Below are 26802 nucleotides of genomic sequence, written 5' to 3'. Positions count from 1 at the left end.
TCTATACCTATCCCATTAGCTTCCAATCCCGTTTCCAACCAAATGTTCATCCAGCTCCTTTGATTAATGCATCTTCAACCATTTTTGCTGGGAGTCCTTCCATGTAGCTACTATTTTGTGGGTAAAATCTCAAACCCATTGTTCAACAGGGATGTGATATAACAACTCAAGCGACAATTCATTGGAGGTTGCTTGTATACCATGGTAAACATCTGCAGATGATTTAATACTGGGCTCTGCCAGATCTAATTATTAATGTCACAGAATGATACCGGGGCATCTGAAGGTAGATGTGCCTTTCCTGCCTCTATGCAAGATCAACCATTTTACTATTTCCCTCCATCTTTTAATGTTTTCACTGAGGACCTGAGCCCACCCATTCCCTGCGCCCACTGCTACAATATCATGAATCACTGAATCGTAGAAGGGTTATAGCACGGAAGGAGGCCATTCAGCCCATCGAGTCCAATGCCTCCTCTATGCGAGAGCAATCCAGCTCGTCCCACTCCCCCACCCTTTCCCCGTAGCCCTGTAATTTATTTCCTTTCAAGTACTTATCCAGTTCCCTTTTGAAGGCCATGATTGAATCTGCCTCCACCACCCCCTCAGGCAGTGCATTCCAGATCCTAACCACTCGCTGTGTAAAAAAGTTTTTCCTCATGTCACCTTTGGTTCTTTTGCCAATCACCTTAAATCTATGTCCTCTGGTTCTTGACCCCTCCGCCAATGGGAACAGTTTCTCTCTATCTACTCTGTCTAGACCCTTCATGATTTTGAATACCTCTATCAAATCTCCTCGCAACCGTCTCTGCTCCAGGGAGAACAACCCCAGCTTCTCCAGTCTATCCACGTAACGAAAGTCCCTGAATCATTCTAGTAAATCTCTCCTGCACCCTCTCTAAGGCCTTCCCATCTTTCCTAAAGTGCGGTGCCCACAACACACAATACTCCAGCTGTGGCTGAACCAGTGTTTTATAAACGTTCATCATGACTTCCTTGCTTTTGTACTCTATGGCTCTATTTATAAAGCCCAGGATCCCGTATGCTTTATTAACCGCTTTCTCAACCTGCCCTGCCACCTTCAACGATTTGTGTGCATGTACCCCCAAATCTCTCGGTTCCTGTACCCCTTTTAGAATTGTGCCCTTTAGTTTATATTGCCTCTCCTCATTCTTCCTACCGAAATGCATCACCTTACATTTTTCTGCATTAAATTTCATCTGCCATGTGTCCGGCTATGCCACCAGCCTGTCTATATCCTCTTGAAATCTATCACTATCCTCCTCACTATTCACTACACTTCAAAGTTTTGGGTCATCCGCAAATTTTGAAATTGTGCCCTGTACACCCAAACGTCCAAGTCATTAATATATATCAAGAAAAGCAGTGGTCCCAGCACCGACCCCTGGGAAACACTTCATTCCAGTCCAAAAACAACCGTTCACCACTACTCTCCATTTCCTGTCACTTAGCCAGTTCTGTATCCATGCTGCTACTGCCCCGTTTATTCCATGGGCTTCAATCTTGATGACAAGCTGACCATGCAGCGCTTTATCAAATGCCTTTTGAAAGTCCATGTACACCACATCATGGGTACGGTAGCATAGTGATTATGTTACTGGACTAGTAATCCAGAGGCTCAGACTAATAATCCGGAGACATGAGTTCAAATCCTGCCACGGCAGCTGGGGAATTTAAATTCAATTAAATAAAATCTGGAATTAAAATACTAGTATCAGTAATGGTGGCCATGAAACTACTGGATTGTTGTAAAAACCCATCTGGTTCACTAATGTCCTTTAGAGAAGGAAACCTGCTGTCCTTACCTGGTCTGGCCTATATATGACTCCAGACCCACAGCAATGTGGTTGATTTTTAATTGCCCTCTGAAATGGCCTAGCAAGCCACTCAGTTGTAAAATCTCACTTAAAAAAAAGTCATAATAAGGGGAGAACCTTCACCGCATGGACTGCAGCGGTTCAAGAAGGCGGCTCACCACCACCTTCTCAAGGGCAATTAGGGATGGGAAATAAATGCTGGCCTCGCCAGCGACGCCCACATCCCATGAACGAATAAAAAAACACATCAACTACATTGCCCTCATCTACCCTCTCTGTTACCGCATCAAAAAAACTCTATCAGGTTAGTTACACACGATTTGCCTTTAACAAATCTGTGCTGGCTTTCCCTAATCAATCCACACACTTCTAAGTGACTGCTAATTCTGTCCCAGATTATCGTTTCTAAAAGTTTCCCTACCACTGAGGTTAAACTGACTGGGTTGCTGGGTTTATCCTTACACCCTTTTTTGAACAAGGCTGTAACATTTGCAATTCTCCAGTCCTCTGGCACCACCCCTGTATCTAAGCATGTTTGGAAGATTATGGCCAGCACCTCTGCAATTTCCACCCTTCCCTCAGCAATCTAGGATGCATCCCATCCGGACCGGGTGACTTATCTACTTTAAGTACAGCTAGCTTTTGTAGTACCTCTTCTTTATCAATTTTTAGCCCATCCAGTATCACAACTACATCTTCCTTTTTTGAGACTCTGGCAGCATCTTCTTCCTTGGTAAAGACAGATGCAAAGTACTTATTTAGTACCTGGGCCATGCCCTCTGCCTCCATGAGTAGATCTCCTATATGGTCTATAATCTGCCCCACCCCTGCTCTTACTACCCGTTTACTGATTACATTCCTGTAGAAGACTTTTGGATTCCCTTTTACATTTGCTGCCAGTCTATTCTCATACTCTCTCTTTGCCCCTCTTATTTCCTTTTTCACTTCCCCTCTGAACTTTCTATATTCAGCCTGGTTCTCACTTGTGTTATCAACCTGCCATCTGTCATATGCCCCTTTTTTCTGCTTCATCTTACACTCTATCTCTTTTGTCATCCAGGGAGCTCTGGCCTTAGTTGCCCTGCCTTTCCCCCTCATGGGAATGTACCTAGACTGTACCCGAACCATTTCCTCTTTAAATGCTGCCCATTGTTCAATTACAGTTTTGCCTGCCAATCTTTGATTCCAATTTACCCGGGCTAGATCTGTTCTCATCCCACTGAAACATATTTCAAAAATTCCTCCCCCTCTTTACCCCTTTTATTATTATTATCCCAGTCTGTAGTAGGATAATTGAAGTCCCCCGTTATCAATACTCTATGGCTTTTGCACCTCTCTGTAATTTCCCTGCAAATTTGCTTCTCTATATCCTTCCCACTAGTTGGTGGTCTATAGAATACACCCAGTAGTGTAATGGCACCTCTTTTATTTCTTAACTCTAACCAAATAGATTCTGTCCTTGACCCCTCCAGGACATCCTCTCTCTCCAGTTCTGCAATATTCTCCTTAATCAATACTGCCACCCCCTCTCCTCTCTTTCCTTCCCTATCTTTCCTGAACAGCTTGTATCCAGGAATATTTAGTACCCAATCCTGCCCTTTTTTGAGCCAGGTCTCCGTTATTGCCACGACATCATATTCCCATGTGGCTATTTGCACCTGCAGCTCACCAACACTTTGTGCGTTTACACACATGCACTGCAAACCAGTCTTAGATTTTCTTGTACTCTCTCTTAGTCTGATCCCACCTAATGCTGCATTATTTCTTATTCTAGTGCTATCTTTCTCTTCCAATCCTTTGTGAACCTTGTTTCTCCTTTCCAATGCTACATCCTAGTGCCCACCCCCCTGCCAAATTAGTTTAACCCCCCCCACAGCGCTAGTGATACTGGTCCCAGCTCCGTTGAGGTGCAATCCACCCGGCCTGTACAGGTCCCACCTTCCCCAGAACTTGTCCCAACGCCTCAGGAATCTAAAGCCCTCCCTCCTGCACCATCTCTCCAGCCACGCGTTCATCTGCTCTATCCTCCTATTCCTATTCTCACTAGCGCGTGGCACTGAGAGTAATCTGGAGATTACCACCTTTGAGGTCCTGCTTGTTAATCTCTTTCCTAACTCCTTAAAATCTGCCTGCAGGACCTCATCCCTCTTTCTACCTATGTCGTTGGTACCGATATGGACCACGACCTCTGGCTGTTCACCTTCCCCCTCCAGAATGTTCTGCAGTTGCTCAGTGACATCCTTGACCCCGGCACCACTGGGGACATGAACCCTCAGATAAGATGAGACTTTTCCCTCCCTTTTGCCTTCTCCCTTAAACACAACACAGAGCTTAGACATTGACCAGTTTATCATGAACAGAAGACGCTGGAGATATGCAGCAGGTCATCGGCATCTGAAAAGATGGGTTAGTTCTGCATTCACTACCTCTGCAACGTCAATTTGCTCAACCGCACCTTCACCTCCACCTTCGATGTCCTTGTCCTGAGCAAAATCTTCACTGTCTCCCATTCCAGTTGCCACCCATTTTCACTCCCACAGGTCCATGGGGCACAGACTTGAGTGGCTTTAGTGAACAATTGGTTTAGGTATCCATCGTCAGATCTGGACCACATCAAGCACTATTATTAGTGGCCTCATTGTCCTCTGCTAAAAGCACCCACTACTCCAGGATCACCCTGGAGAGCAAAGCTAACCCCCAGCTTCTTCTCTCCACTACCAACTGCTTCTCTTTAAACCCCTCTCACCTGCACCTCCACAGTAACCTCTAACAACAAGTGCACGGAGCTCGTTGTCACCAAGATAGACACTAACCGTTCAGTTACCCCTGCTGCTTCCTCCTCCTTCCCCTTGCCCACCAAGCCTAACCCTACATGGGGTCTCCCCCACCTTACCCCAGAATCCCCCATCTCTCTCCTCTCGCTCTAGTTTCTCTTCCCCCCCCCCACCTCCCACCCCAACCAATGCCCTCTGTGGGCTCTCGAGACCCACCTCCTGCTCCCTCGATCCCATTCCCACAAAACTGTTGACCAGCCAACTTCCCTTCCTAGCCCCAATACTAGCTGACATTGTAAATGGTTCCGTCTCCACAGGTACTGTCCCCTTCCCTTTCAAAACAGCTGTCAAGACCCCTGTTCTCAAAAAAACACACCCTTGACGCCTCTGTCCTTGCAAACTACCACTCAAGCTGCAACCTTCTTTTCCTCTCCAAAATCCTTGAACGTGTTGTCGCCTCCCAAATCTGTGCATATCTTTCCTGCCAATCCATGTTTGAATCTATCCAATCAGGTTACCACCCCTCCAATAACACCAAAACAGCCCCAACCAAAGTCGCAAGCTACATTTACTGTGAGTGACAGTGATGCATTATCCCTCCTCTACCTCTCTGCAACCTTTAACGTGGTTGCCCACATCATCCTCCTCCAACACCTCTCTTGAGCTGCCCGGTTCAATGGGCCTATCCTAGCTTTGTTCCCCTCTTACCTATTTGATCGTAGCCAGAGCATCTCCAGTAATGATTTCTCTTCCCATCCCACCCCGTTAACTTAGGAGCCTCCCAAGGATCTGTCCTTGGGCCCTTCCTCTTCCTCATCTGCATGCTGCCTCTTGGCGACATCACCTGCAGGCGTTGGGTCAGCTTCCACATGTACACTGATGATCCCCAGCTCTACTTCTCCAGCACCCCTATTGACCCCTCCATTATCTCTTTGCTGTCGGACTGCTTGTCCGACATCCAGCTCTGAAAGAACTGTAGTTTCCTCCAGCTAAACGCTGGGAAGACCAAAGCCATCACCTTCAGCCCCCGCCACAAACCCCATCACCTTTGCCACCAATTCCATCCTCCTCCCCACCATTGTCTCAGGCTGAACTGGACTGTTTGTAACCCTGATGTCTGACTTAACCCTGAGCTGAACTTCTGATCTCCATCACAAAGAATGCCTATTTCAACCTCCATAACATCTCCCGCCTCAGCCCATCTTCCATTGAAATCCTCATTCATGCCTTTGTCACCCCCAGACTCAACTATTCCAATGCTCTCCTGGCCGCCCTCCCATCCTCCACCCTCCATCAACTTCAGCTCATTCAAATCTCTGTTGCCCATATTCCATCCTGCACCAGGTTATGCTCAGCTATCGCCCCTGTACACACTGACCTACACTGGCCCCCATCCCCCAATGCCTCAGATTAAGAATTCTCGTCCTTGTGTGTAAATCCCTTCATGGCCTCATCTCTCCCCAGGCCTACAACTCCCCTCTGCCTTCTTCTGACTCTGGCCTCTTGTGCATCCCTCCTTCCTTCGTCCCACCATCGGCAGCTGTGCCTTCAGGCACTCTGGAATTCCCTCCCTAAACCCCTGCACCTCGCCTCTTTTAAGACTCTCTTAAGCTCTTGGTTACCCTTCCTAATCTCACCTCCTTTGGCTCGGCGTCCATTTTATGCCTCATTCCCTGTGAAGCACCTTCGGACAATTTTCTACATTAAAGGCACTTTGTAGATGCAACTTCTCGTTGTTGTTGGTAAAGTGGAGACCTCTTGTCAGAATCAGTTAAACAAAGTGTTCAGTGATAGAGCATTAAAGAATTAAAGCCTTTTTTGCTGTATCCATTGAAAACTCCTCAAATACCTGAAGAAAACATTAAAATAGTGGAAAGATTGAGTTTAAAAATCACCTTTAACCCTGAAACTGCTGACAAATCCAGGGAAATTTCAGTCTCCCTGGTCTGGGCAATTTTGGAAAACATTCTCAGCTCCCACGCTGTGATAACCACTGAGAATACATTAAAGCTGCTTAAAGCTGAGGAAAAGCTATATTACTGTAATATTAACCCTATGCTATTAAAGTAAATAGAGCATAACTTTAAATAAAACAAGACAAGAGCAGGGGAGTGGGATTAATTTGACTGCTCTTTCAAAGAGCTGGCACAGGCATGATGGGCCGAATGGCCTCCTTCTGTGCCGTATCATTCTATGATTAACCCTCCAGTCCTCCATTATTTTTCCCATTATCCTTCTCTCCCTCTCCCTCTTGTTATTTTGTTATCTTAACTTTTAAAACAAATCATATACCCCAATTGGGGGTGGGGCCCACAATGGAAAAATTGGTCCAAAGGCCAATTCTTCAGTCTAATGCCAGAAGTGTAAAGGTTGATCTGGTGCGCTCATAAATGCAACCGAGTCAAACTTTTGACACAGTTTAAAGCTTTAAACAGAGAGCCACGGCTGCAGGGTGGGTCTTCTTGCCTTTGGCACTGGGAGGCCCAATTGCACCATCAGTAATAACTCATCCTTTGCACAGGAAGATTTAATAAAAACATTCAGTGAGTCAGTCACAAAGAGGAAGGAAACACAACTTCAGTGTGCCACAGATACAGACACCTTGGATGGATCACAGCAAATCTTTTAGCTTGAGGCTGAAGTTTTCGAACAGCCGATACATCAGTCAGTGCAGGGATTGTCTGGACTGATAACAGAATCGTTACCCTGATGACCCTTTCAGATCTATACTGATAACCTTTGACTTGATGACCCTTGGCCTGATAACCCTTATGATGCCCCCCCCCCCCCTCCAGATAGCCCTGCTAACACCTCCCTTGTAATCCTGGCTTTTGTCCCTTCTATATTCTGAATGCTTCTAAAACTGCCGACCACAGCACACAGTTATAGAATTTTACATTGTGTATGTTCCCAATCATGACAATTGATAATGAGCACTAGACAGCACCGTGTGACGGACACCACACAGCGCCGTGTGACGGACATTTCAAAGCACCGTCTAATGGATACTGCACAGGAACATGTAATAGGTGCCACACAACACTATGTTATGGGAACTACACAACTCCATGAATGCACACTACACAGCAGTGTGTCTTGGGTGCTACATAGGAACATGTATTGACCCGAATCCCCATGTAGCCACTCCGTTCCTGTTCAAGAATCAGTAACCAGGCTCACAAGTGAATAACGCCCACTTGGACAGGGTCAATGGAACTGTACCCCAGCAAACAGTCAACACCTTCAGGGGAGGAGTGCAAGAAAAATGACCCAAAAAAAGTAAAAGTTGCATTGAAGTGAGGGAGGGTGCAGGTTATGGTTGTGGACTAGTTAACCAGAAGTTGTGAGTTCAAATCCCGCCTTGGAAAAATGTGAAATTGAATTGAAATAAATCTGGTAATTTACGGACTGGGACATGAAAGTGACGGGATTGTTGTAAAAACTGGCCATGCCCTGAATGAGCACTTGGTCTATATGTAGCTGCAGTCCCACAAACTGTGATTGACTCTTGATGCCATCAGGGCAATGAGTGGTTGGGCATTAAATGCCGCCTTGCCTGCAGGCCGAGAACAAATTAAACGGAGTGAGAATGAGGACTCGGTCCCGCACTGCCATCTCTGCTAAAATGAACAAGTACGTCTGTCAGAGTGCAAACATTCAAAGGGCTGGATTCGTCGAGGTGACACGAGGCGGACACTTCACCTCAGGCGCTCGATGAATGCCGACACTTGGACTGGCCGGCCTGCTATAGCTGTAGCATCGGAAGGCTGGAGCGTCCCCTGTAAAACCCCTGCTCCACAACAGTCCGCTCTGCAGCCCACTGTGGTTTCAACATTCATTCTTTTCAGTCCACTAAATACGAATAAAATCAAAATTGTATAATTAAGCCCAACATTAAAGATAACAGGAAGCAGAGCTATCTTAAGAACAGCCCCAAGCAACACAGCCGACAATAATTGGACGTCAATAATCCTCAAAGCAGATGACTATTTTAGGCCAACTCCTCATTACTCAGGATAGGGCCAAAAGGAAGCTTCCTGATCATTTCAAAGCATTTCTCTGACATCCATTACAACTAACAATAATTCAGTCTATTTGATCTCTCCTCCCATCATTTCCTTCCTGTACTAATTGCCTGCTTTTATTGTCTATTTTTGGTTGGCCCTTTTTAACTGTACTGTTTGCTGCTCTCTTCGTGAACTTTGGTCACCCACCTCATGCAGGCCACTCCACACACCAGCCCACTGCCTGAGAAGGCAGGCCTCCAATCTCGGCCTCCTCCCGATATCCCCACCATCACAGAAGCCAGTCTTCAGCCAATTCGATTCACTCCACGCGATATTAAGAAACGGCTGAGTGCACTGGATACAGCATAAGCTATGGGCCCCGACAACATCCCGGCTGTAGTGCTGAAGACTTGTGCTCCAGAACTAGCCGCGCCTCTAGCCAAGCTGTTCCAGTACAGCTACAACATTGGCATCTACCCGACAATGTGGAAGATTGCCCAGGTATGTCCTGTCCACCAAAAGCAGGACAAATCCAATCCGGCCAATTACCGCCCCATCAGCCTACTCTCAATCAGCAAAGTGATGGAAGGTGTCGTCGACAGTGCTATCAAGCGGCACTTACTTACCAATAACCTGCTCACTGATGCTCAGTTTGGGTTCCGCCAGGACCACTCGGCTCCAGACCTGATTACAGCCTTGGTCCAAACAAGGACAAAAGAGCTGAATTCCAGAGGTGAGGTGAGAGTGACTGCCCTTGACATCAAGGCAGCATTTGACCGAGTGTGGCACCAAGGAGCCCTAGTAAAATTGAAGTCAATGGGAATCAGGGGGAAAACTCTCCAGTGGCTGGAGTCATACCTAGCACAAAGGAAGATGGTAGTGGTTGTTGGAGGCCAATCATCTCAGCGCCAGGACATTGCTGCAGGAGTTCCTCAGGTCAATGTCCTAGGCCCAACCATCTTCAGCTGCTTCATCAATGACCTTCCCTCCATCATAAAGTCAGAAGTGGGGATGTTCGCTGATGATTGCACAGTGTTCAGTTCCATTCGCAACCCCTCAGATAATGAAGCAGTCTGTGCCCACATGCAGAAAGACCTGGACAACATCCAGGCTTGGGCTGATAAGTGGCAAGTAACATTCGCGCCAGACAAGTGCCAGGCAATGACCATCTCCAACAAGAGAGAGTCTAACCATCTCCCCTTGACATTCAACGGCATTACCATCGCCGAATCCTCCACCATCAACATCCTGGGGGTCACCATTGACCAGAAACTTAACTGGACCAGCCATATAAATACTGTGGCTACAAGAGCAGGTCAGAGGCTGGGTATTCTGCGGCGAGTGACTCACCTCCTGACTCCCCAAAGCCTTTCCACCATCTACAAGGCACAAGTCAGGAGTGTGATGGAATACTCTCCACTTGCCTGGATGAGTGCAGCTCCAACAACACTCAAGAAGCTCGACACCATCCAGGACAAAGCAGCCCGCTTGATTGGCACCCCATCCACCACCATAAACATCCACTCCCTTCACCACTGGCGCACAGTCGCTGCAGTGTGTACCATCCACAGGATGCACTGCAGCAACTCGCCAAGGCTTCTTCGACAGCACCTCCCTAACCCGCAACCTCTACCACCTAGAAGGACAAGAGCAGCAGGCACATGGGAACAACACCACCTGCACGTTCCCCTCCAAGTCACACACCATCCTGACTTGGAAATATATCACCGTTCCTTCATCGTCGCTGGGTCAAAATCCTGGAACTCCCTTCCTAACAGCACTGTGGGAGAACCGTCACCACACGGACTGCAGCAGTTCAAGAAGGCGGCTCACCACCACTTTCTCAAGGGCAATTAGGGATGGGCAATAAACGCTGGCCTCGCCAGCGACACCCACATCCCATGAACGAATGAAAAAAAAGAGGCATGAGGCCTCCTCCCAGGCCTTTGTTCTGCATCTGGCACTAGATTCTCTTTATTTATCTTATTTTTTTTTGTCTTCCAGTCCTGTACATTCCAATGTTCGTAATCTTGTTTCTATCAGCACAAGAATGCAATGCTCTGCTGGAGTTCCTCATCACTTCTGCATGTGTCCTATGCATGGCCTCTGATTACCCAAGGGGAAGCAGGCTCCCCTCTGTCTCACACCCCCACCATGTGAACTTAAGCCTCCTGCACGTGGTTTCATACGACAGGCACGCAGCATTACTTTTATCTGTACTGTAACATATTCCCATCCCCCTGTCCCCCTCACCACCACCAGCATAAGCGCCAATACTATACTTAACAACAACAGCTTGCATTTATATAGCACCTTTAACGTAGTAAAACGTTCCAAGGCGCTTTACAGGTGCCATTATCAGATAAAATTTAACACCGAGACACACAAAGAGATGTTAGGACCGGTGACCAAAAGCTTGGTCAAAGAGGTTTATTAAAACTTCTAGTTAAATTGTGTTTTACCTTCTATCTGAGCAATGGGATTGGTGATTATATGGAAAGATTCACACAGAAAGGATCAAAAGTACTTCATGGGACACAATGGGTGGAAAACTGTCTAAAAGGGCGAAGAACTGGTACTAAGTCTGCCTGACTGATAATGTGCATTTAAAATTTACTGGGTCGGCTCACTTGCATCTTTATTCACAGATCCAGGGGGAGTCTGGTGCAAATGTAAGGGGCGTAAATGTAGTGGAGAGTAAATTTGCGTGTAAGTGGAATTTAAAAGAATTTGGACGGTTAAAGGAAAGTGTCATCATGTGCAGACAAAAAGTGCTGAAAACCTTTAGAAACGTTCAAAAAAGGGGTATCTTAAGCCATTAACAGCCTGGCTGAAGATGCAGAGGATTCAGAAGCGACAATTAAGGCAAAGGGAACCCTCATGGACAGCCTCTAGGCCATGGCTGAGTGTTCTGTCACTAGCTGCATGATCCAGAACCTGCCCACAGCCATTACAGATAGATACAACCATACCTGCAGATATGGTTGGTGTAACCTTGGGTGGGCGTGGCCAACCTTGGGTGGGTGTGGCCAATCTTGGGTGGGTGTGGCCAATCGTGGGTGGGTGTGGCCAATCGTGGATGGGCATGGCCAACCTTGGGTGGGTGTGGTTTTGCTGGGCTGGTGACATGCTTTCTATGGCATGCATCTTTCATACAGTACCACGTAAAGCATAACTTACCGAACTTAGGGAACTGAAGATCATCCAACATAATGGGTGTTCAGGCCTTCGCACTTACCTGTGCCATCAGGCCTGCTGTCACAACCAACATTGAGAGTTAGAACATCCGCCTGCACTAAACCATCTACCAATAGCAGATCTGGCCATCTCTATGTGCAGAAACAGGTACCCGGGTACCCACAGATGGGCACAGGCCACCTCTCGTGCATCACGACTGCCATCCAGCCTTTTAGGGGTTCTTATCTTCCCAGCACCTCAGATCAGGGGAAACATTGATGGCTGTAATATTGCTGTGGGAAAGAAAATAAAGCAATTGGCTCAAGAGCTCATAAGAAACTCAGTTCCAGGAGAAAAAAGTAACAACAAAAATGGGCGAGAAATGACCTTAATACGGCAAAAAAAAATGTATTTGTGGCCCTTTGTATTTATTGACGTGCAACCCAGATGCCCAGCCAGCTACAATGGCCGTTATTTTGTGATGCCTTGGAAACAGCAGACAATGCTAAAAAAGATACGGGAAACCTCAGCAAGGCATTCCCATATCATTTAAATAGTATAATGAAGCTCTCATTGCTTCAAGCAGGAGCTTCCACCACTTGCATCCCAACCCTCCAGAAATGTACGTCAGAAACACTATTGAGATGGACACCCGATGTTTACATAGAATTACATAAAATGTATAGCACATAAACAGGCCATTCAGCCCAACAGGTCCATGCTGGTGTCTATGCTCCACACGAGCCTCCTCCCACCTGTCTTCATCTAACCCCATCAACATATCCTTCTATTCCTTTCTCCCTCATGTGTTTATCTAGCTTCCCCTCAAATATATCTAAGCTATTCACCTCAACTACTCCTTGTGATAGCGAGTTCCACATTCTAACCAGTCTCTGGGTAAAGAAGTTTCTCCTGAATTCCCTATTGGATTTATTAGTGACTGTCTTATATTTATGGCCCCTAGTTCTGGTGTCACCCTGCAAGTGGAAACATCTTCTCTACGTCTACCCTATAAAACCCTTTCATAATCTTAAAGACCTCTATCAGGTCACCCCTCAGTCTTCTCTTTACGAGTTCCTGCCCATTTTGCCTTATCGGAACACCTAAAAACAGATACTAAGAAGGTGTTCCAGTGGAAAAAAAGGCCACGCTGGTTTATTTGCTACTGGGCCCTTGTGGTTGGTGGTGTCTCTGAAGGCCAGCAAGCCAGAGCTGAATAATGGAGATGCAGGGTTAGATAAAGATTTTTTGCCAGAGTCTAGAATGCCTTTGGGGAATCAAAGAATATTTATGTAGAATTTTCCCTCAGGAGATTAAATGGGGGTTGGGCTAGACTCCATGACAGGGTATCTTGGCCAGCCACATGGACCTTTCTGATTCTATGCTTCTCATGGCACCGTAGGGTGTGGGTAGATGTTTGACGCCCATCTCCTGTACATTTTTCCTTGTTCATTGGGACTTTCATATCAATTGAATTTCAAGCACACATTAACATAGCAACTGTGTAACTAAACTAAGCTTTTCACCATACAGTCGTACCAGGCCATTCTGGAGCCACCTGTTCCTTGTATCCACTCAGTTGGTGACTGGGCTGCCACAGTTTTAACAGCGCTCTGTTGAATATAAAACACCTGCAATGTAGTCTACTGCACGAGTGGAGATAAGTATTTGAACTGGTTCTGACTATGGTCTCAAACCCATTAGAAAAAAGTGTAATAAAATCCAGTCAGAATCAGTTGCTGTATCCTCCCTGCTGAAGTGGAATGTATAGCATTATAAGGTTGTGATAAGGAGAGAAAGGCAGAGGGTGCCAGTGTGTTATCGGCGCCTTCCTGAACATCTAGATGCCTTCCCAACCAGAAGGTTGGGAGTATGATTCTCAGGCTACCCCTCACTGTTGAGAGTCTGTTCACTTACAGATGGAGAACCACACTATGCGTGAAGGGAAAAACTGACAATCCTCTTCCTGGCTGATCACAGAGTGGCGTAGATGGCATTTGCAGGACTGAGCTATGTCCACGCCAGCTGGTGGTGGTTCCTGGAGGGTTTAAAAAAAAAGGAGAGTGGGGTGGTGGGGGATGGGGGGGGTGGAAATTGGGGATTTAAAACAAAAACTGACTAACTAACTTGTTACAAACTGAGCAACTGAAGCTTATCCTTAATGTCGGGCTTTTCTGTTCGTCAGGTAACGATTGAGGTGGTGGACGATCCTCAGGCGGAAATTGAGATGGATCTCATGAAGGGTAACAGAAATGACTGGTCCATCTCCTCGGCAGAATGGCTGGCCCACAAAGACATCTTCTGGCCCTTGTTTTGGGAGTATCCCGACTCAACTGAAGTCGGCAGCTTGGATTCCACAAACGGGATGGATGGCGACGAAGAGGATGATTATGCTATAGAGTATGAGGGAGAAGATACATTCCTCAGCACCTTGGATGGAGTCTGGGATAGGAACTGGCCTTTACAGAAGAGCTGGTCTTCCAAGGAGAAATATAACTATGGTGAGTCTGTTAAAACGAGAACTCCTTCCTTGTTTCCGAGCATCAATCTTTCACTTCCGGCCGTACCTCCATGGGTACGTCAAGGTAAGGAGGCATGACACTGATTGGGAAGAGGACATAATTCCATTGTGTAGAATGATCCCAAGACGCCTTATGTGTCACAGATATTTCCAATTCCCATTCCCTCTCTCCTTTCTAAGCAAGACTATCAAATTAGTGCCAAATTTGTGGGGTTAGATGATTCATAGGGATCATTGTAACTTACCCCACTCGGCGGGAAACTGACAGGATTGGATCAGGCGCCCGTTTGATGCTCCTTCCAATTCTACTTTCCACTGAAGTCCAATCCGATCCCGTCAGCTTCCTGCTGAACGGGCTGGGCTAAAACGACCCCATTAGAATCTAACATCTATTGAGGTTAGGTGGCCATATGTGCAAGTTGGTTTTAGTACCTGGTCGTACTGCCCAGGGGGTCACCAGCAGGCATCCCTAACCTCCCATCTCCTATAGGTATCCATTCTGGACCTTATTTTCTCCTGAGCTTTCAGTCCTTCAGTGCCCTTATCTTTCCCCAGCACTCCCCTATCAAGGGGGAAGATTTTTTCTGTGTGCTAAGTGTAGCGAAACTGTAAATGTATTCAAGATTTTGCTACACTACAACAGTGCCTACGCTTCAAAAAGTACTTCATTGGCTGTAAAACGCTTTGGGATGTCCCGAGGTCGCGAAAGGCGCAGAAATCTTTCTCCTAAGAGATCGCAACATAAGAACATAAGAACATAAGAAATTGGAGCAGGAGTAGGCCAATCGGCCCCTCGAGCCTGCTCCGCCATTCAATAAGATCATGGCTGATCTGATCCCAACCACAAATCTAAAGAACACAAGAAGTAGGAGCAGGACCCGGCCACACAGCCCCTGGGCCCTCTCCGCCACCCACAGTGCATTGACCGATCCGAACTCAGCTTCATGTCCAATTTCCTGCCCGCTCCCCATAACCCCTAATTCCCTTTACTTCTAGAAAACTGTCTATTTCTGTTTTAAATTTATCTAATGATGTAGCTTCCACAGCTTCCTGGGGCAGCAAATTCCACAGACCTACCACCCTCTGAGTGAAGAAGTTTCTCCTCATCTCAGTTTTGAAAGAGCAGCCCCTTATTCTAAGATTATGCCCCCTAGTTCTAGTTTCACCCATCTTTGGGAACATCCTTACTGCATCCACCCGATCAAGCCCCTTCACAATCTTATATGTTTCAATAAGATCGCCTCTCATTCTTCTGAACTCCAATGAGTAGAGTCCCAATCTACTCAACCTCTCCTCATATGTCCGCCCCCTCATCCCCGGGATTAACCGAATGAACCTTCTTTGTACTGCCTCGAGAGCAAGTATGTCTTTTCTTAAGTATGGAGACCAAAACTGTATGCAGTATTCCAGGTGCGGTCTCACCAATACCTTATATAACTGCAGCAATACCTCCCTGTTTTTATATTCTATCCCCCTAGCAATAAAAGCCAACATTCCGTTGGCTTTCTTGATCACCTGCTGCACCTGCATACCAACTTTTTGATTTTCTTGCACTAGGACCCCCAGATCCCTTTGTACTGCAGTACTTTCCAGTCTCTCGCCATTAAGAAAATAACTTGCTCTCTGATTTTTCCTGCCAAAGTGCATAACCTCACATTTTCCAATATTATATTGCATCTGCCAAATCTCCGCCCACTCACCCAGCCTGTCTATATCCCCCTGCAGGTTTTTTATGTCCTCCTCACTCTCTACTTTCCCTCCCATCTTTGTATCATCTGCAAATTTTGATATGTTGCACTCGGTCCCCTCCTCCAAATCGTTAATATAGATTGTAAAGAGTTGAGGACCCAGCACCGACCCCTGTGGAACACCACTGGTTACTGGTTGCCAGTCCGAAAATGAACCATTTATCCCAACTCTCTGCTTCCTGTTCGATAACCAATCCTCCACCCATGCCAGAATGTTACCCCCAATCCCGTGATTTTTTATCTTAAGTAATAATCTTTTATGTGGCACCTTGTCGAATGCCTTCTGGAAGTCTAAATACACTATGTCCACTGGTTCCCCTTTATCCACCCTGTACGTTATATCCTCAAAGAACTCAAGCAAATTTGTCAGACATGACTTCCCCTTCATAAAGCCATGCTGACTTTGTCCTATTAAATTATGCTTATCTAAATGTTCCGTTACTGTCTCCTTAATAATAGACTCCAAAATTTTACCCACCACAGATGTTAAGCTAACTGGCCTATAATTTCCAGCCTTCTGCCTACTACCCTTTTTAAATAACGGTGTTACATTAGCAGTTTTCCAATCTGCTAATGTAACAGCTACAACAACTTGTGTTTATGCAGCATCTTTAACATAGTAAAACGTCCCAAGGCGCTTCACAGGAGCAATTATCAAACAAAATTTGACACCGAACCACGTAAGGAGATATTACAACAAGTGACCAAAAACTTGGTCAAAGAGGTAGCGCTAAGTGGGTATCCTAATCCCAGACCTCTACCAATGCCACTCCAAAGCTGGTCTGCAGGAGGTGGGTGAGAGTGGCATAGATTGGCCCTTGAACCTTTATCAACGTTAGCTAAAGCCCACCGCCCAGCTACAAGGGACCTCTGTTTGTACCTAATTGCATTCCTAAGAGTTCTGAGTTTGCCTCTTGATTGACAGACAATGGTGCAGGATGTGTCTCATGGGCCTGTTGAGTGGCATTGCTTTGTTGCTGGATCTCTGGTGATGGTGTTATTCCTGGGCCTCAATTGTTTGATGTGTGTCTTTAGATCTTGCTGATGGCCCAGATTTTACTGTAGATGACTGGTAACAGATTCTTTATATTGTGATTGTTCTCAGTGATTTCAAGCGTTTTTTTTCCTGATGTGCTGTGGGAATGTAATTCTTTTGGTATTGTAAACATTATAGGTTCAGCACATTGAATTGTCAGGATATTTCTTAGTTCTTATAGGAGTTGCAGATGGATCAATAATGTTAGTTTGAACTTGTTTTACGTTCTTTGTAATCAAAGGTTGAACAAAAAAGGAATAATTTTACCTTCGTCACTTCAGCCTCTATTTACAAACTACGTCTGCAGTTTACTGCTAGAGCTGTCTGGTTCAAACTGATTGCCTAATTGTAACACTGTCAGGTACTGATTGTTAAGGAATGTCTTTAACTAATATACTCAACAATAATAATTTGCATTTATACATAGTAAAACATCCAAAGACATTTCACAGGAACGATTATCAAACAAAATTTGACTCCGAGCTACATAAGGAGATTTTAGGTCAGGAGACCAGAAGCTTGGTCAAAGAGGTAGGTTTTAAGGAGTGTCTTAGAGGAGAAGAGAGAGGCGGAGAGGTTTAGGGAAGGAATTCCAGAGGTTAGGGCTTAGACAGCTGAAGGCATGGTCGCCAATGGTGGAGCGATTAAAATCGGGTATGCACAAGAGGCCAGAATTGGAGGAACGCAGAGATCTCGGAGGGTTGTAGGACTGGAGGAGGCAGCAGAGATAGGGAGGGTTGAGGCCATGGAGGGATTTGAACACATCTTGAGCACTGATATGAACCATTGACACTTTCTGAAGTGTGGTGTCAACTGGTTCGCTAGAAGCAATCCATGACTGGAAAACACTGGACGGGATTGATTCATTCCATTTATCCGATCTCATTATTGTAACTTGAACTATCTTTTACTTACTTTAGGATGTTAAGCTGAGCAGACCATCCCTTCTGGGGAGCACTTGTAGATGCATGTGATCAAATTGGCCTTCACCCAATCTCACCAGTTACTGCTCTGGACAAAATAGAAGCAAGGGAGTACCTAAAAGTGCACTTATTGTATCATTGGAGAAACTAGGAGGGGCAACTTTCAGTGCGAAGGACTCTACTTGTTTGGTATTATTGACTTTTGGAAAAGTCCGCTGTTGAAGGTCTCTTTAGACAGGGCACCATTAGTAATGACATCGCAACCGAGCTTGGGAGCACCCAATGGCTCAGTTGGTAAATGCATTCTCCTTCGTGGAACGCAGCCGTACAGACCAGGAAACTCCCGGGCCTAGGCTAAGTTAGCTGTCAACCAAAGCAGCAGTTGGGGTGGTACAGCCAGGGTCAGCAATCCCAGGCAAGAGCAGGCAGAAGAAACCCAAGGTTCCCTGTTCGGATTGATACTGGTGTTGAAAGGTGGATGCGGGCGGCTGGATCATGAGGGCAGGATCATGCTCATCTCTAATGCCCCCCCCTCCACACCACCCCACCCAATCGAATACTTACTGCCTAGGAAGAATGGGCAACTGGGTGAGGTACCCGAAGGAGGCAAATACCCGTGGAACTGTACTCCAGCAAGAAGTCAATGCCTTCAGGAGAGGAGGGGATAAAATTGGGAAGAGGAAAGGAAGTTGGATTTGGCGATGGAGTTTGTTGTGAGTAATTGTCCAGTTTAATGCAGGTACAAGGCAAAAAAAACCTTAGAAGTTCTGTCACTTCCCAACAATCTCTGTTGAAAGTTTCTTCAGGCTACAAGTTCCAAAATAAAGCACTTCCACCAGTACCAGCTGATACTGGCAAAACAATACCTCTTTTATTTCATTCTAAGTTACCCTGGATTACAAAGGGGAGGACGTTATGCTTTTATTGTATAGGGCCTTGGTTAGACCCCATCTGGAGCACTGCATTTAGTTCTGGGCACCGCATCTCAGGAAGGATATATTGGCCTTGGAGGGGATGCAGCGCAGATTCACCAGAATGATACCGGGTTTAGAGGGTTAAATTATGAGGACAGGTAGCATAAACTTGGCTTGTATTCCTGAGTATAGGAGATTAAGAGGTGATCTGATCGAATGTTAAAAGGATTTGATAGGGTAAATATAGAGAAACTGTTTCCTCTGGTGGGGGAATCAAGAACAAGGGGACATAATCTTAAAATTAGAGCCAGGTCACTCATGAGACCGAAATCAGGCAGGACTTTTTCATGCAAAGGGTAGTAGAAATCTGGAACTCTCTTCGCCCAAAAGGCTGTGAATGCTGTGGGTCAATTGGAGCCTTCAAGACTGAGATAAATAGATTTTTGTTAGTTGAGGGTATCAAGGGATATGGAACAAAAGCGGGTAAATGGAGTTGAGGCTCAGATCAGCCATGAGCTAATTAAATGGTGGAGTAGGCTTGAGGGGCTGAATGGCCTACTCCCCTTTGTAATGTTCCTAAGTTCCTTGGTGCAATGGGAATGTAGGTAATGGGATTTGGGGACTCCAATACCATTACTGCTCATTTTAATATATAGTCATGAGCTCCTAGCAACACCAGCAAACACACACGTGGAAGGCCCCATTTGGGAAGTACAGCACAGTACAGCCATTAATGAGCAGAAACCCTGTGGAACCAGCTACAAACAGTAAATGAGATGAACGGCCAGTGAGTTGTTAGGATCTGGAACTCACTGCCTGAAAGGGTGGTGGAAGCAGATTCAATCATAACTTTCAAAAGGGAATTGGATGAATTTATGGGCTATGGGGAAAGGCCAGGGAAGTGGGACTAATTGGATAGCTCTTTCAAAGAGCTGTCACGAATGACATCCTTCTGTGCTGTATGATTCTATGTAGCAGTGCATATATCAAAAGAGCCCCCAGCCTCGTTGCCCATTGTCCCGTGCAAAAGAGGCTACTACAAGTTTCACTTTGTTTGTGAATCATTCGGCCCATCATGCCTGTGCCGGCTCTTTGAAAGAGCTATCCAATTAGTCCCATTCCCCTGCTCTTTCCCCACAGCCCTGCAAATTTTTCCCTTCAAGTATTTAACTAATTCCCTTTTGAAAGTTACTATTGAATCTGCTCCCACCTTTCAGGCAGTGCATTCCGGATCATTACAACTTGCTACTTAAAAAAAAATTTCCTCATGTCGCCTTTGGTTCTTTTGCCGATCACCTTAAATCTGTGTCCTCTGGTTACCGACCCTCCTGCCACCGGAAACAGTTTCTCCTTATTTACTCTATCAAAATCCTTCATGATTTTGAATTCCTCTATTAAATCTTCTGTTAACCTTCTCTGCTCTAAGGAGAGCAACCCCAGTTTCTCTAGTCTCTCCACGTAGCTTTCATCCCTGATACCATTCCTGTAAATCTCCTTTGTACCCTCTCTAAGGCCTTGACATCCTTCCTAAAGTGTGGTGCCCAGAATTGGACTCAATTCTCCAGCTGGGGCCTAACCAATGTTTTATAAAGGTTTGGTATAACTTCCTTGCTTTTTACTCTATGCCTCTATTTATAAAGCCAAGGATTCCGCATGCCTTTTTAACGGCCTTCTCAACTTGTCCTGTCACCTTCAAAGATTTGTGTATGTGCACCCCCAGGTCTCTCTGTTCCTGCACCCCCTTTAAAATTGTACCATTTAGTTTAGATTGCCTCTCCTCATTCTTCCTACCAAAATAAATCACTTCACACTTCTCTGCGATAAATTTCATCTGCCATGTGTCTGCCCATTTCACCAGTCTGTCTATGTCCTCCTGAAGTCTGTTGCTATCCGCCACATTGTTTACTACAATTCCTAGTTTCATGTCATCTGCAAACTTTGAAATTGTGCCCTGTACACTCAAGTCCAGGTCATTAATATATATCAAAAAGTGCAGAGGTCGCAACACCTACCCCTGAGGAACACACTTCCCTCCAGTCTGAAAATCAACCATTCACCACTACTCTCTGTTCTCTGTCCCTTAGCCAATTTTGTATCCATGCTGCCACTGCCCCTTTAATCCCATAGGCTTCAATTTTGCTAACATGTCTATTCTGTGGTACTTTTATCAACCACTTTTTGAAAGCCCATATACACAACATCATTCGAACTACCCTCATCAACCCTCTCCGTTACTTCATCAAAGAACTCAATCACATTAGTCAAACACAGTTTGCCTTTAACAAATCCGTGCTGGCTTTCCTTTATTAACCCATTAATTTTGTCCCAGATTAATGCCTCTAAAAGTTTCCCCAGCACTGATGGGGAAACTTGTAGTTGTCGGGTTTATCCACCTCTCCTTTTTTGAACAGGGATGTAACATTTGCAATCTTCCAGTCCTCTGGTACTACTCCCATATCTAAGGAGGATTGGAAGATTGTGGCCAGAGTCTCCGCAATTTCCACTCTTCACTCAGTAACCTAGGATGCATTCCATCTGGACCGGGTGACTTTTCTATTTTGAACGCTGCCAACCTTTTAATTACCGCCTCTTTATCTATTTTTATCCTATCCAATATCGATACCACCTCCTCGTTTACTGTGACATTGGCAGAATCCTCTTCTCCAGTGAAGATGGATGGGAAGTATTCATTTAGTACCTCAGCCATGCCCTCTGCCTCCACAAGAAGATCTCCTTTTTTGTCCCTAATCGGTCCCACCCTTCCTTTGACTATCCTTTTACTATTGATGGGTTTATAAAAGACTTTTGGGTTCCCTTTTATGTTACCCACTAATCTATTCTCGCACACTCTCTTTGCCCCTCTTATTCCCTTTTTCAGTTCTCCCCTGTACATTTTGTATTCAGCTTGGTTCTCTACTGAATTATGAACCCAACATTTATCATAAGCCTCCTTCTTCCATTTCATTTTAATCTGTATATCTTTAGTCTTCAGGCAGATTTTAGGGAGTTAGGAAAGAGATTAGCAAGCAGGACTTCAAAGGTAGTGATCTCTGGATTACTCCCGGTGCCATGCGCCAGCGAGTATAGAAATAGGAGGATAGAGCAGATGAATGCAAGGCTATAGAGATGGTGCAGGAGGGGGGGCTTTAGATTCCTGGGGCATTGGCACCAGATCTTGAGGAGGTGGGATCTGTACAGGCCGGAGGGGTTGCACCTCAACAGAGCTGGGACCAATGTCCTCACATGGAGGTTCACTAGTGCTGTGGGGAGGGGGTGGGGGGGTTAAACTAATTTGGCAGGGGGATGGGCACAGAATGTAGCATTGGAAAGGAGAAACAAGGGGCACAAAGAATCGGGAGAAAAAGATAGCACTAGAATAAGAAATAATGCAGTATTAGGTGGGATCAGACTAAGAGAGAGTACAAGAAAATCTAAGACTGGTTTACAGTGCATGTGTGTAAACGCACAAAGTGTTGGTGAACTGCAGGCGCAAATAGCCACATGGGAATATGATGTCGTGGCAATAACGGAGACCTGGCTCAAAAAAGGGCAGGATTGGGTACTAAATATTTCTGGATACAAGCTGTTCAGGAAAGATAGGGAAGGAAAGAAACGAGTAGGGGTCAAGGACAGAATCTATTTGGTTAGAGTTAAGAAACAATAGAGGTGCCATTACACGACTGGGTGTATTCTATAGACCACCAACTAGTGGGAAGGATATAGAGGAGCAAATTTGCAGGGAAATTACAGAGAGGTGCAAAAGCCATAGAGTATTGATAACTGGGGACTTCAACTATCCTGATATCGACTGGGATAATAATAATATAAGGGGCAAAGAGGGGGAGAAATGTGTTCAGGAGCACTTTCTTGACCAGTACATTTCCGGCCCAATGAGGAAGGAGGCATTGCTGGACTTGGTTCTGGGGAATGAGGCGGGCCAAGTGGAGCAAGTGTCAGTAGGGGAGCATTTAGGGAGCAGCGATCATAATATCATAAGGTTTAGAATAGCTATGGAAAAGGACATGGACCTCTCTAAAGTAAAAATACTCAAATGGAGGAGGGCCAATTTTCAGTAGGATGAGAACAGATCTGGCCCGGGTAAATTGGAATCAAAGATTGGCAGGCAAAACTGTAATCGAACAGTGGGTGGCCTTTAAGAAGGAGATGGTTCAGGTACAGTCTAGGTACATTCCCACAAGGGGGAAAGTTAGGGCAACTAAAGCCAGAGCTCCCTGGATGACAAAAGAGATAGAGAGTAAGATGAAGCAGAAAAAAGGGATGTACGACAAATGTCAGGTTGATAACACAAGTGAGAACCAGGCAGAATATAGAAAGTTCAGAGGGGAAGTGAAAAAGGAAATAAGAGGGGCAAAGAGAGAGAATGAGAATAGACTGACGGCCAACATCAAAGGGAATCCAAAAGTCTTCTACAGGCATGTAAACAGTAAACGGGTAGTAAGAGGAGGGGTGGGGCAGATTAGGGACCAAAAAGGAGATCTACTCATGGGAGGCAGTGGGCATGGCCGAGGTACTAAATGAGTACTTTGCATCTGTCTTTACCAAGGAAGAAGATGTTGCCAGAGTCTCAGTAAAGGAAGATATAGTTGAGATACTGGATGGGCTAAAAATTGATAAAGAAGAGGTACTAGAAAGGCTAACTGTACTTAAAGTAGATAAGTCACCCGGTCCAGATGGGATGCATTCTAGGTTGCTGAGGGAAGTAAGAGTGGAAATTGTGGAGGTGCTGGCCATAATCTTCCAAACATCCATAGATATGGGGGTGATGCCAGAGGACTGGAGAATTGCAAATGTGACACCCTTGTTCAAAAATGGGTGTAAGGATAAACCCAGCAACTATAGGCCAGTCAGTTTAATCTCAGTGGTGGGGAAACTTTTAGAAACGATAATCCGGGACAGAATTAACAGTCACTTGGACGAGTGTGGATTGATTAGGGAAAGTCAGCACGGATTTGTTAAAGGCAAATCGTGTTTAACTAACTTGATGAGATAACAGAGAGGGTAGATAAGGGCAATGCAGTTGATGTGGTGTATATGGACTTTCAAAAGGCGTTTGATAAAGTGCCACATAATAGGCTTGTCTTCAAGATTGAAGCCCATGGAATAAAAGGGGCAGTAGCAGCATGGATACAGAATTGGCTAAGTAACAGGAAACAGAGACTAGTGATGAACAGTTGTTTTTCGGACTGGAGGGAGGTGTACAGTGGTGTTCCCCAGGGGTCGGGACTGGGCCAATGCTTTTCTTGATATATATTAATGACTTGGACTTGGGTGTACAGGGCACAATTTCAAAATTTGCAGATGACACAAAACTTGGAAGTGTAGTGAACAGTGAGGAGGATAGTGATAGGCGTCAAGAGGATATAGACAGGATGGTGGCATGGGCGGACACGTGAATGAAATTTAACGCAGAAAAGTGCGAAGTGATACATTTCTGTAGGAAGAATGAGAAGAGGCAATATAAACGAAAGGGTACAATTCTAAAAGGGGTGCGGGAATAGAGAGATCTGGGGGTATATGCACACAAATCGTTGAAGGTGGCAGGGCAGGTTGAGAAAGTGGTTAAAAAAGCAGAAGGGATCCTGGGCTTTATAAATAGAGCCATAGAGTACAAAAGTAAGGAAGTCATGATGAACGTTTATAAAACACTGGTTCAGCCACTGCTGGAGTATTGTGTCCAGTTCTGGGCACCACACTTTAGGAAAGATGTGAAGGTGCAGAAAAGATTTACTGGAATGTTTCCAGGGGTGAGGGGCTTTAGTTACGTGGATAGACTGGAGAAGCTGGGGTTGTTCTCCTTGGAACAGAGAAGGTTGCGAGGAGATTTGATAGAGGTATTCAAAATCATAAAGGGTCTAGACAGAGTAGATAGAGAGAAACTGTTCCCATTGGCAGAAGGGTCAAGAACCAGAGGATATAGCGTTAAGGTGATTGGCAAAAGAACCGAAGGTGACATGAGGAAAAACTTTTTTACACAGCGAGTGGATAGGATCTGGAATGCACTGCTGGGGTGGTGGGGGGGGGGCTGCGGGTGGAGGCAGATTCAATCATGGCTTTCAAAAGGGAACTGGATAAGTACTTGAAAGGAAAAAAATTTGCAGGGTTACAAGGATAGGGCAGGGGAGTGCGACTAGCTGGATTGCTCTTGCATAGAACCAGCATGGACTCGATGGGCCGAACGGCCTCCTTCCGTGCTGTAATCTTTCTATGATTCTGGTCATCCAGGGAGCTCTAGTTTTTGATGCCCTTCCTTTCTCCTGATTGGAATGTTGCTGTTCTGAACCCGAACTATCTCCTCTTTAAAGGCCTCCCATAGTTCTATGATTCTAAGTTTCATAGTTTGGGAGGTTTTAAATGAAGTTTAGTTTGTAGAGAAGGAAAATTAAATTTCCAGATTGGATGTGAACTGATTAACTGGGCTCTGTTCCTTTTCCAAGGACTCTGTAACTCTGCTGTAAGATCCATTGTATCTGTTTCTTCCTCTTGTTGGACTTCTTCCAGTATTGAAATATTGAAAGCAGTTGCCGCCTTACTCCCTTAGTATAGGGTAGGGTGTTCCCTGGGGTGGTGGAGGGGGGTCCTGGGGGTGTGAGACTCTTCGCTGAAGCAGGAAAAAAGGAAGTTCTAGGTGAAGAAGGGGAAATCGTTTGGGAATGTGTGTTGGGGGAGGAGAAAGTGAAGCAAATGATATGTAGCAGGTGTTTATAGTGAGGCTGTAGATTGCTGATATATCTGAGAATGTTCTGTTCCAAGTAAAACAGTTTGACACATGAGATCCATGTGGAATATCCACTTGCTTCTCATAAACACCGAGCTCCTTCACTTGTTCGTGCACCAGATGGTGGGAACACTGAATGTGCTGTTTTGGATGATGAACCTCTGATTCTGTGCGGGGATGTGTATCAATAAGCTATTCACTGGTGGCACGTACGTCCAATTAGGGCCAACTTTCTCCTTAACGTCTCATAGGATCCGTTCTTAATTTCCAAAAGTTCGGTAAAGGTCACCAAGCACCTCAAATAAGAACTGTTTCTTTCCACCGACTGATGTGATTCTTTGTTGTCTCTGCATAGTTGTGCACAAAGTCATTTTGTCCTGCCGGTCTAGCAAAGCAGATATCAGTCCCGTCGCTAAAGGGGCTGATATTTGGAACGTGGGATATCATCTGCCCAGCAGTATGAACATACAAAAATGACGGGCAGGAAAAGACCAGCTGGTCCATCAAGCCTGCCCATTTTCATGATGACTGGAGCATCGTGACTAACTGCTTCCTAAACCACCCTGCCCCCCGCAGCCATGTAATCTCCTGGGAGAGGCAAAAAAAACCAACAAAAAACCCAGGTCAAATTAGAGGAAATTCCTCACCGACCCCCTCAGGCAGCCGAAACCAGTCCAGGAGATCGCATGTAGGATAACTTCCCTTCTATATGATGTGATCTCTGCCCCAGTCAGGAACCGGTCCAGATCCCTCTTGAAAGCAATGCGGAGAGTCCGCACCCACCACACCAGCCGGCAATGTATTCCAGAGGCTCACTACTCTCTGGGAAAAGAAGAACCGCCTAACATCCAGCCCACTCCTACTTCTGCGTAGTTTAAGTGCACGACCCCCTGGTCCTCCCCTATCTGTTGAACTCTATCGCACCCAAATGGTCATTCTTCAAGCGCAGGCCAGACAGTGTCGCAGGAGGTCCTCACTCACAAATGTGCCAGTGCCAGCCGGAGTTACCGGCTAATGATGGTGATGCACCAGTGTGGGGCTTGCTGAAGGCCAGGTGATGTGAATGATGTCAGGACGGTTGGGGTTTACAGGTGTGAACCATCATTCCACCACACCATACTGCCATCC

General features: G+C 45.7%; 1 protein-coding gene across 1 annotated transcript in view; it reads left to right on the top strand.

Annotated features, from left to right (window-relative positions):
* ism2a (isthmin 2a) overlaps nt 1-26802 on the top strand; it is a 52877-nt gene that overhangs the window by 12894 nt on the left and 13181 nt on the right. Inside the window, exon 3 of the mRNA XM_067991064.1 lies at nt 13982-14297. Coding sequence (XP_067847165.1) covers nt 13982-14297 — 316 coding nt within the window. The remainder of the gene's footprint in view (nt 1-13981; nt 14298-26802) is intronic.

This window comes from Heptranchias perlo, chromosome 10 (genome assembly GCF_035084215.1).
Source record: "Heptranchias perlo isolate sHepPer1 chromosome 10, sHepPer1.hap1, whole genome shotgun sequence".
Lineage (NCBI taxonomy): Eukaryota > Metazoa > Chordata > Chondrichthyes > Hexanchiformes > Hexanchidae > Heptranchias > Heptranchias perlo.
The sequence above is the reverse complement of the archived record's forward strand: the minus strand, read 5'-3'. Positions and strand labels throughout refer to the sequence as shown.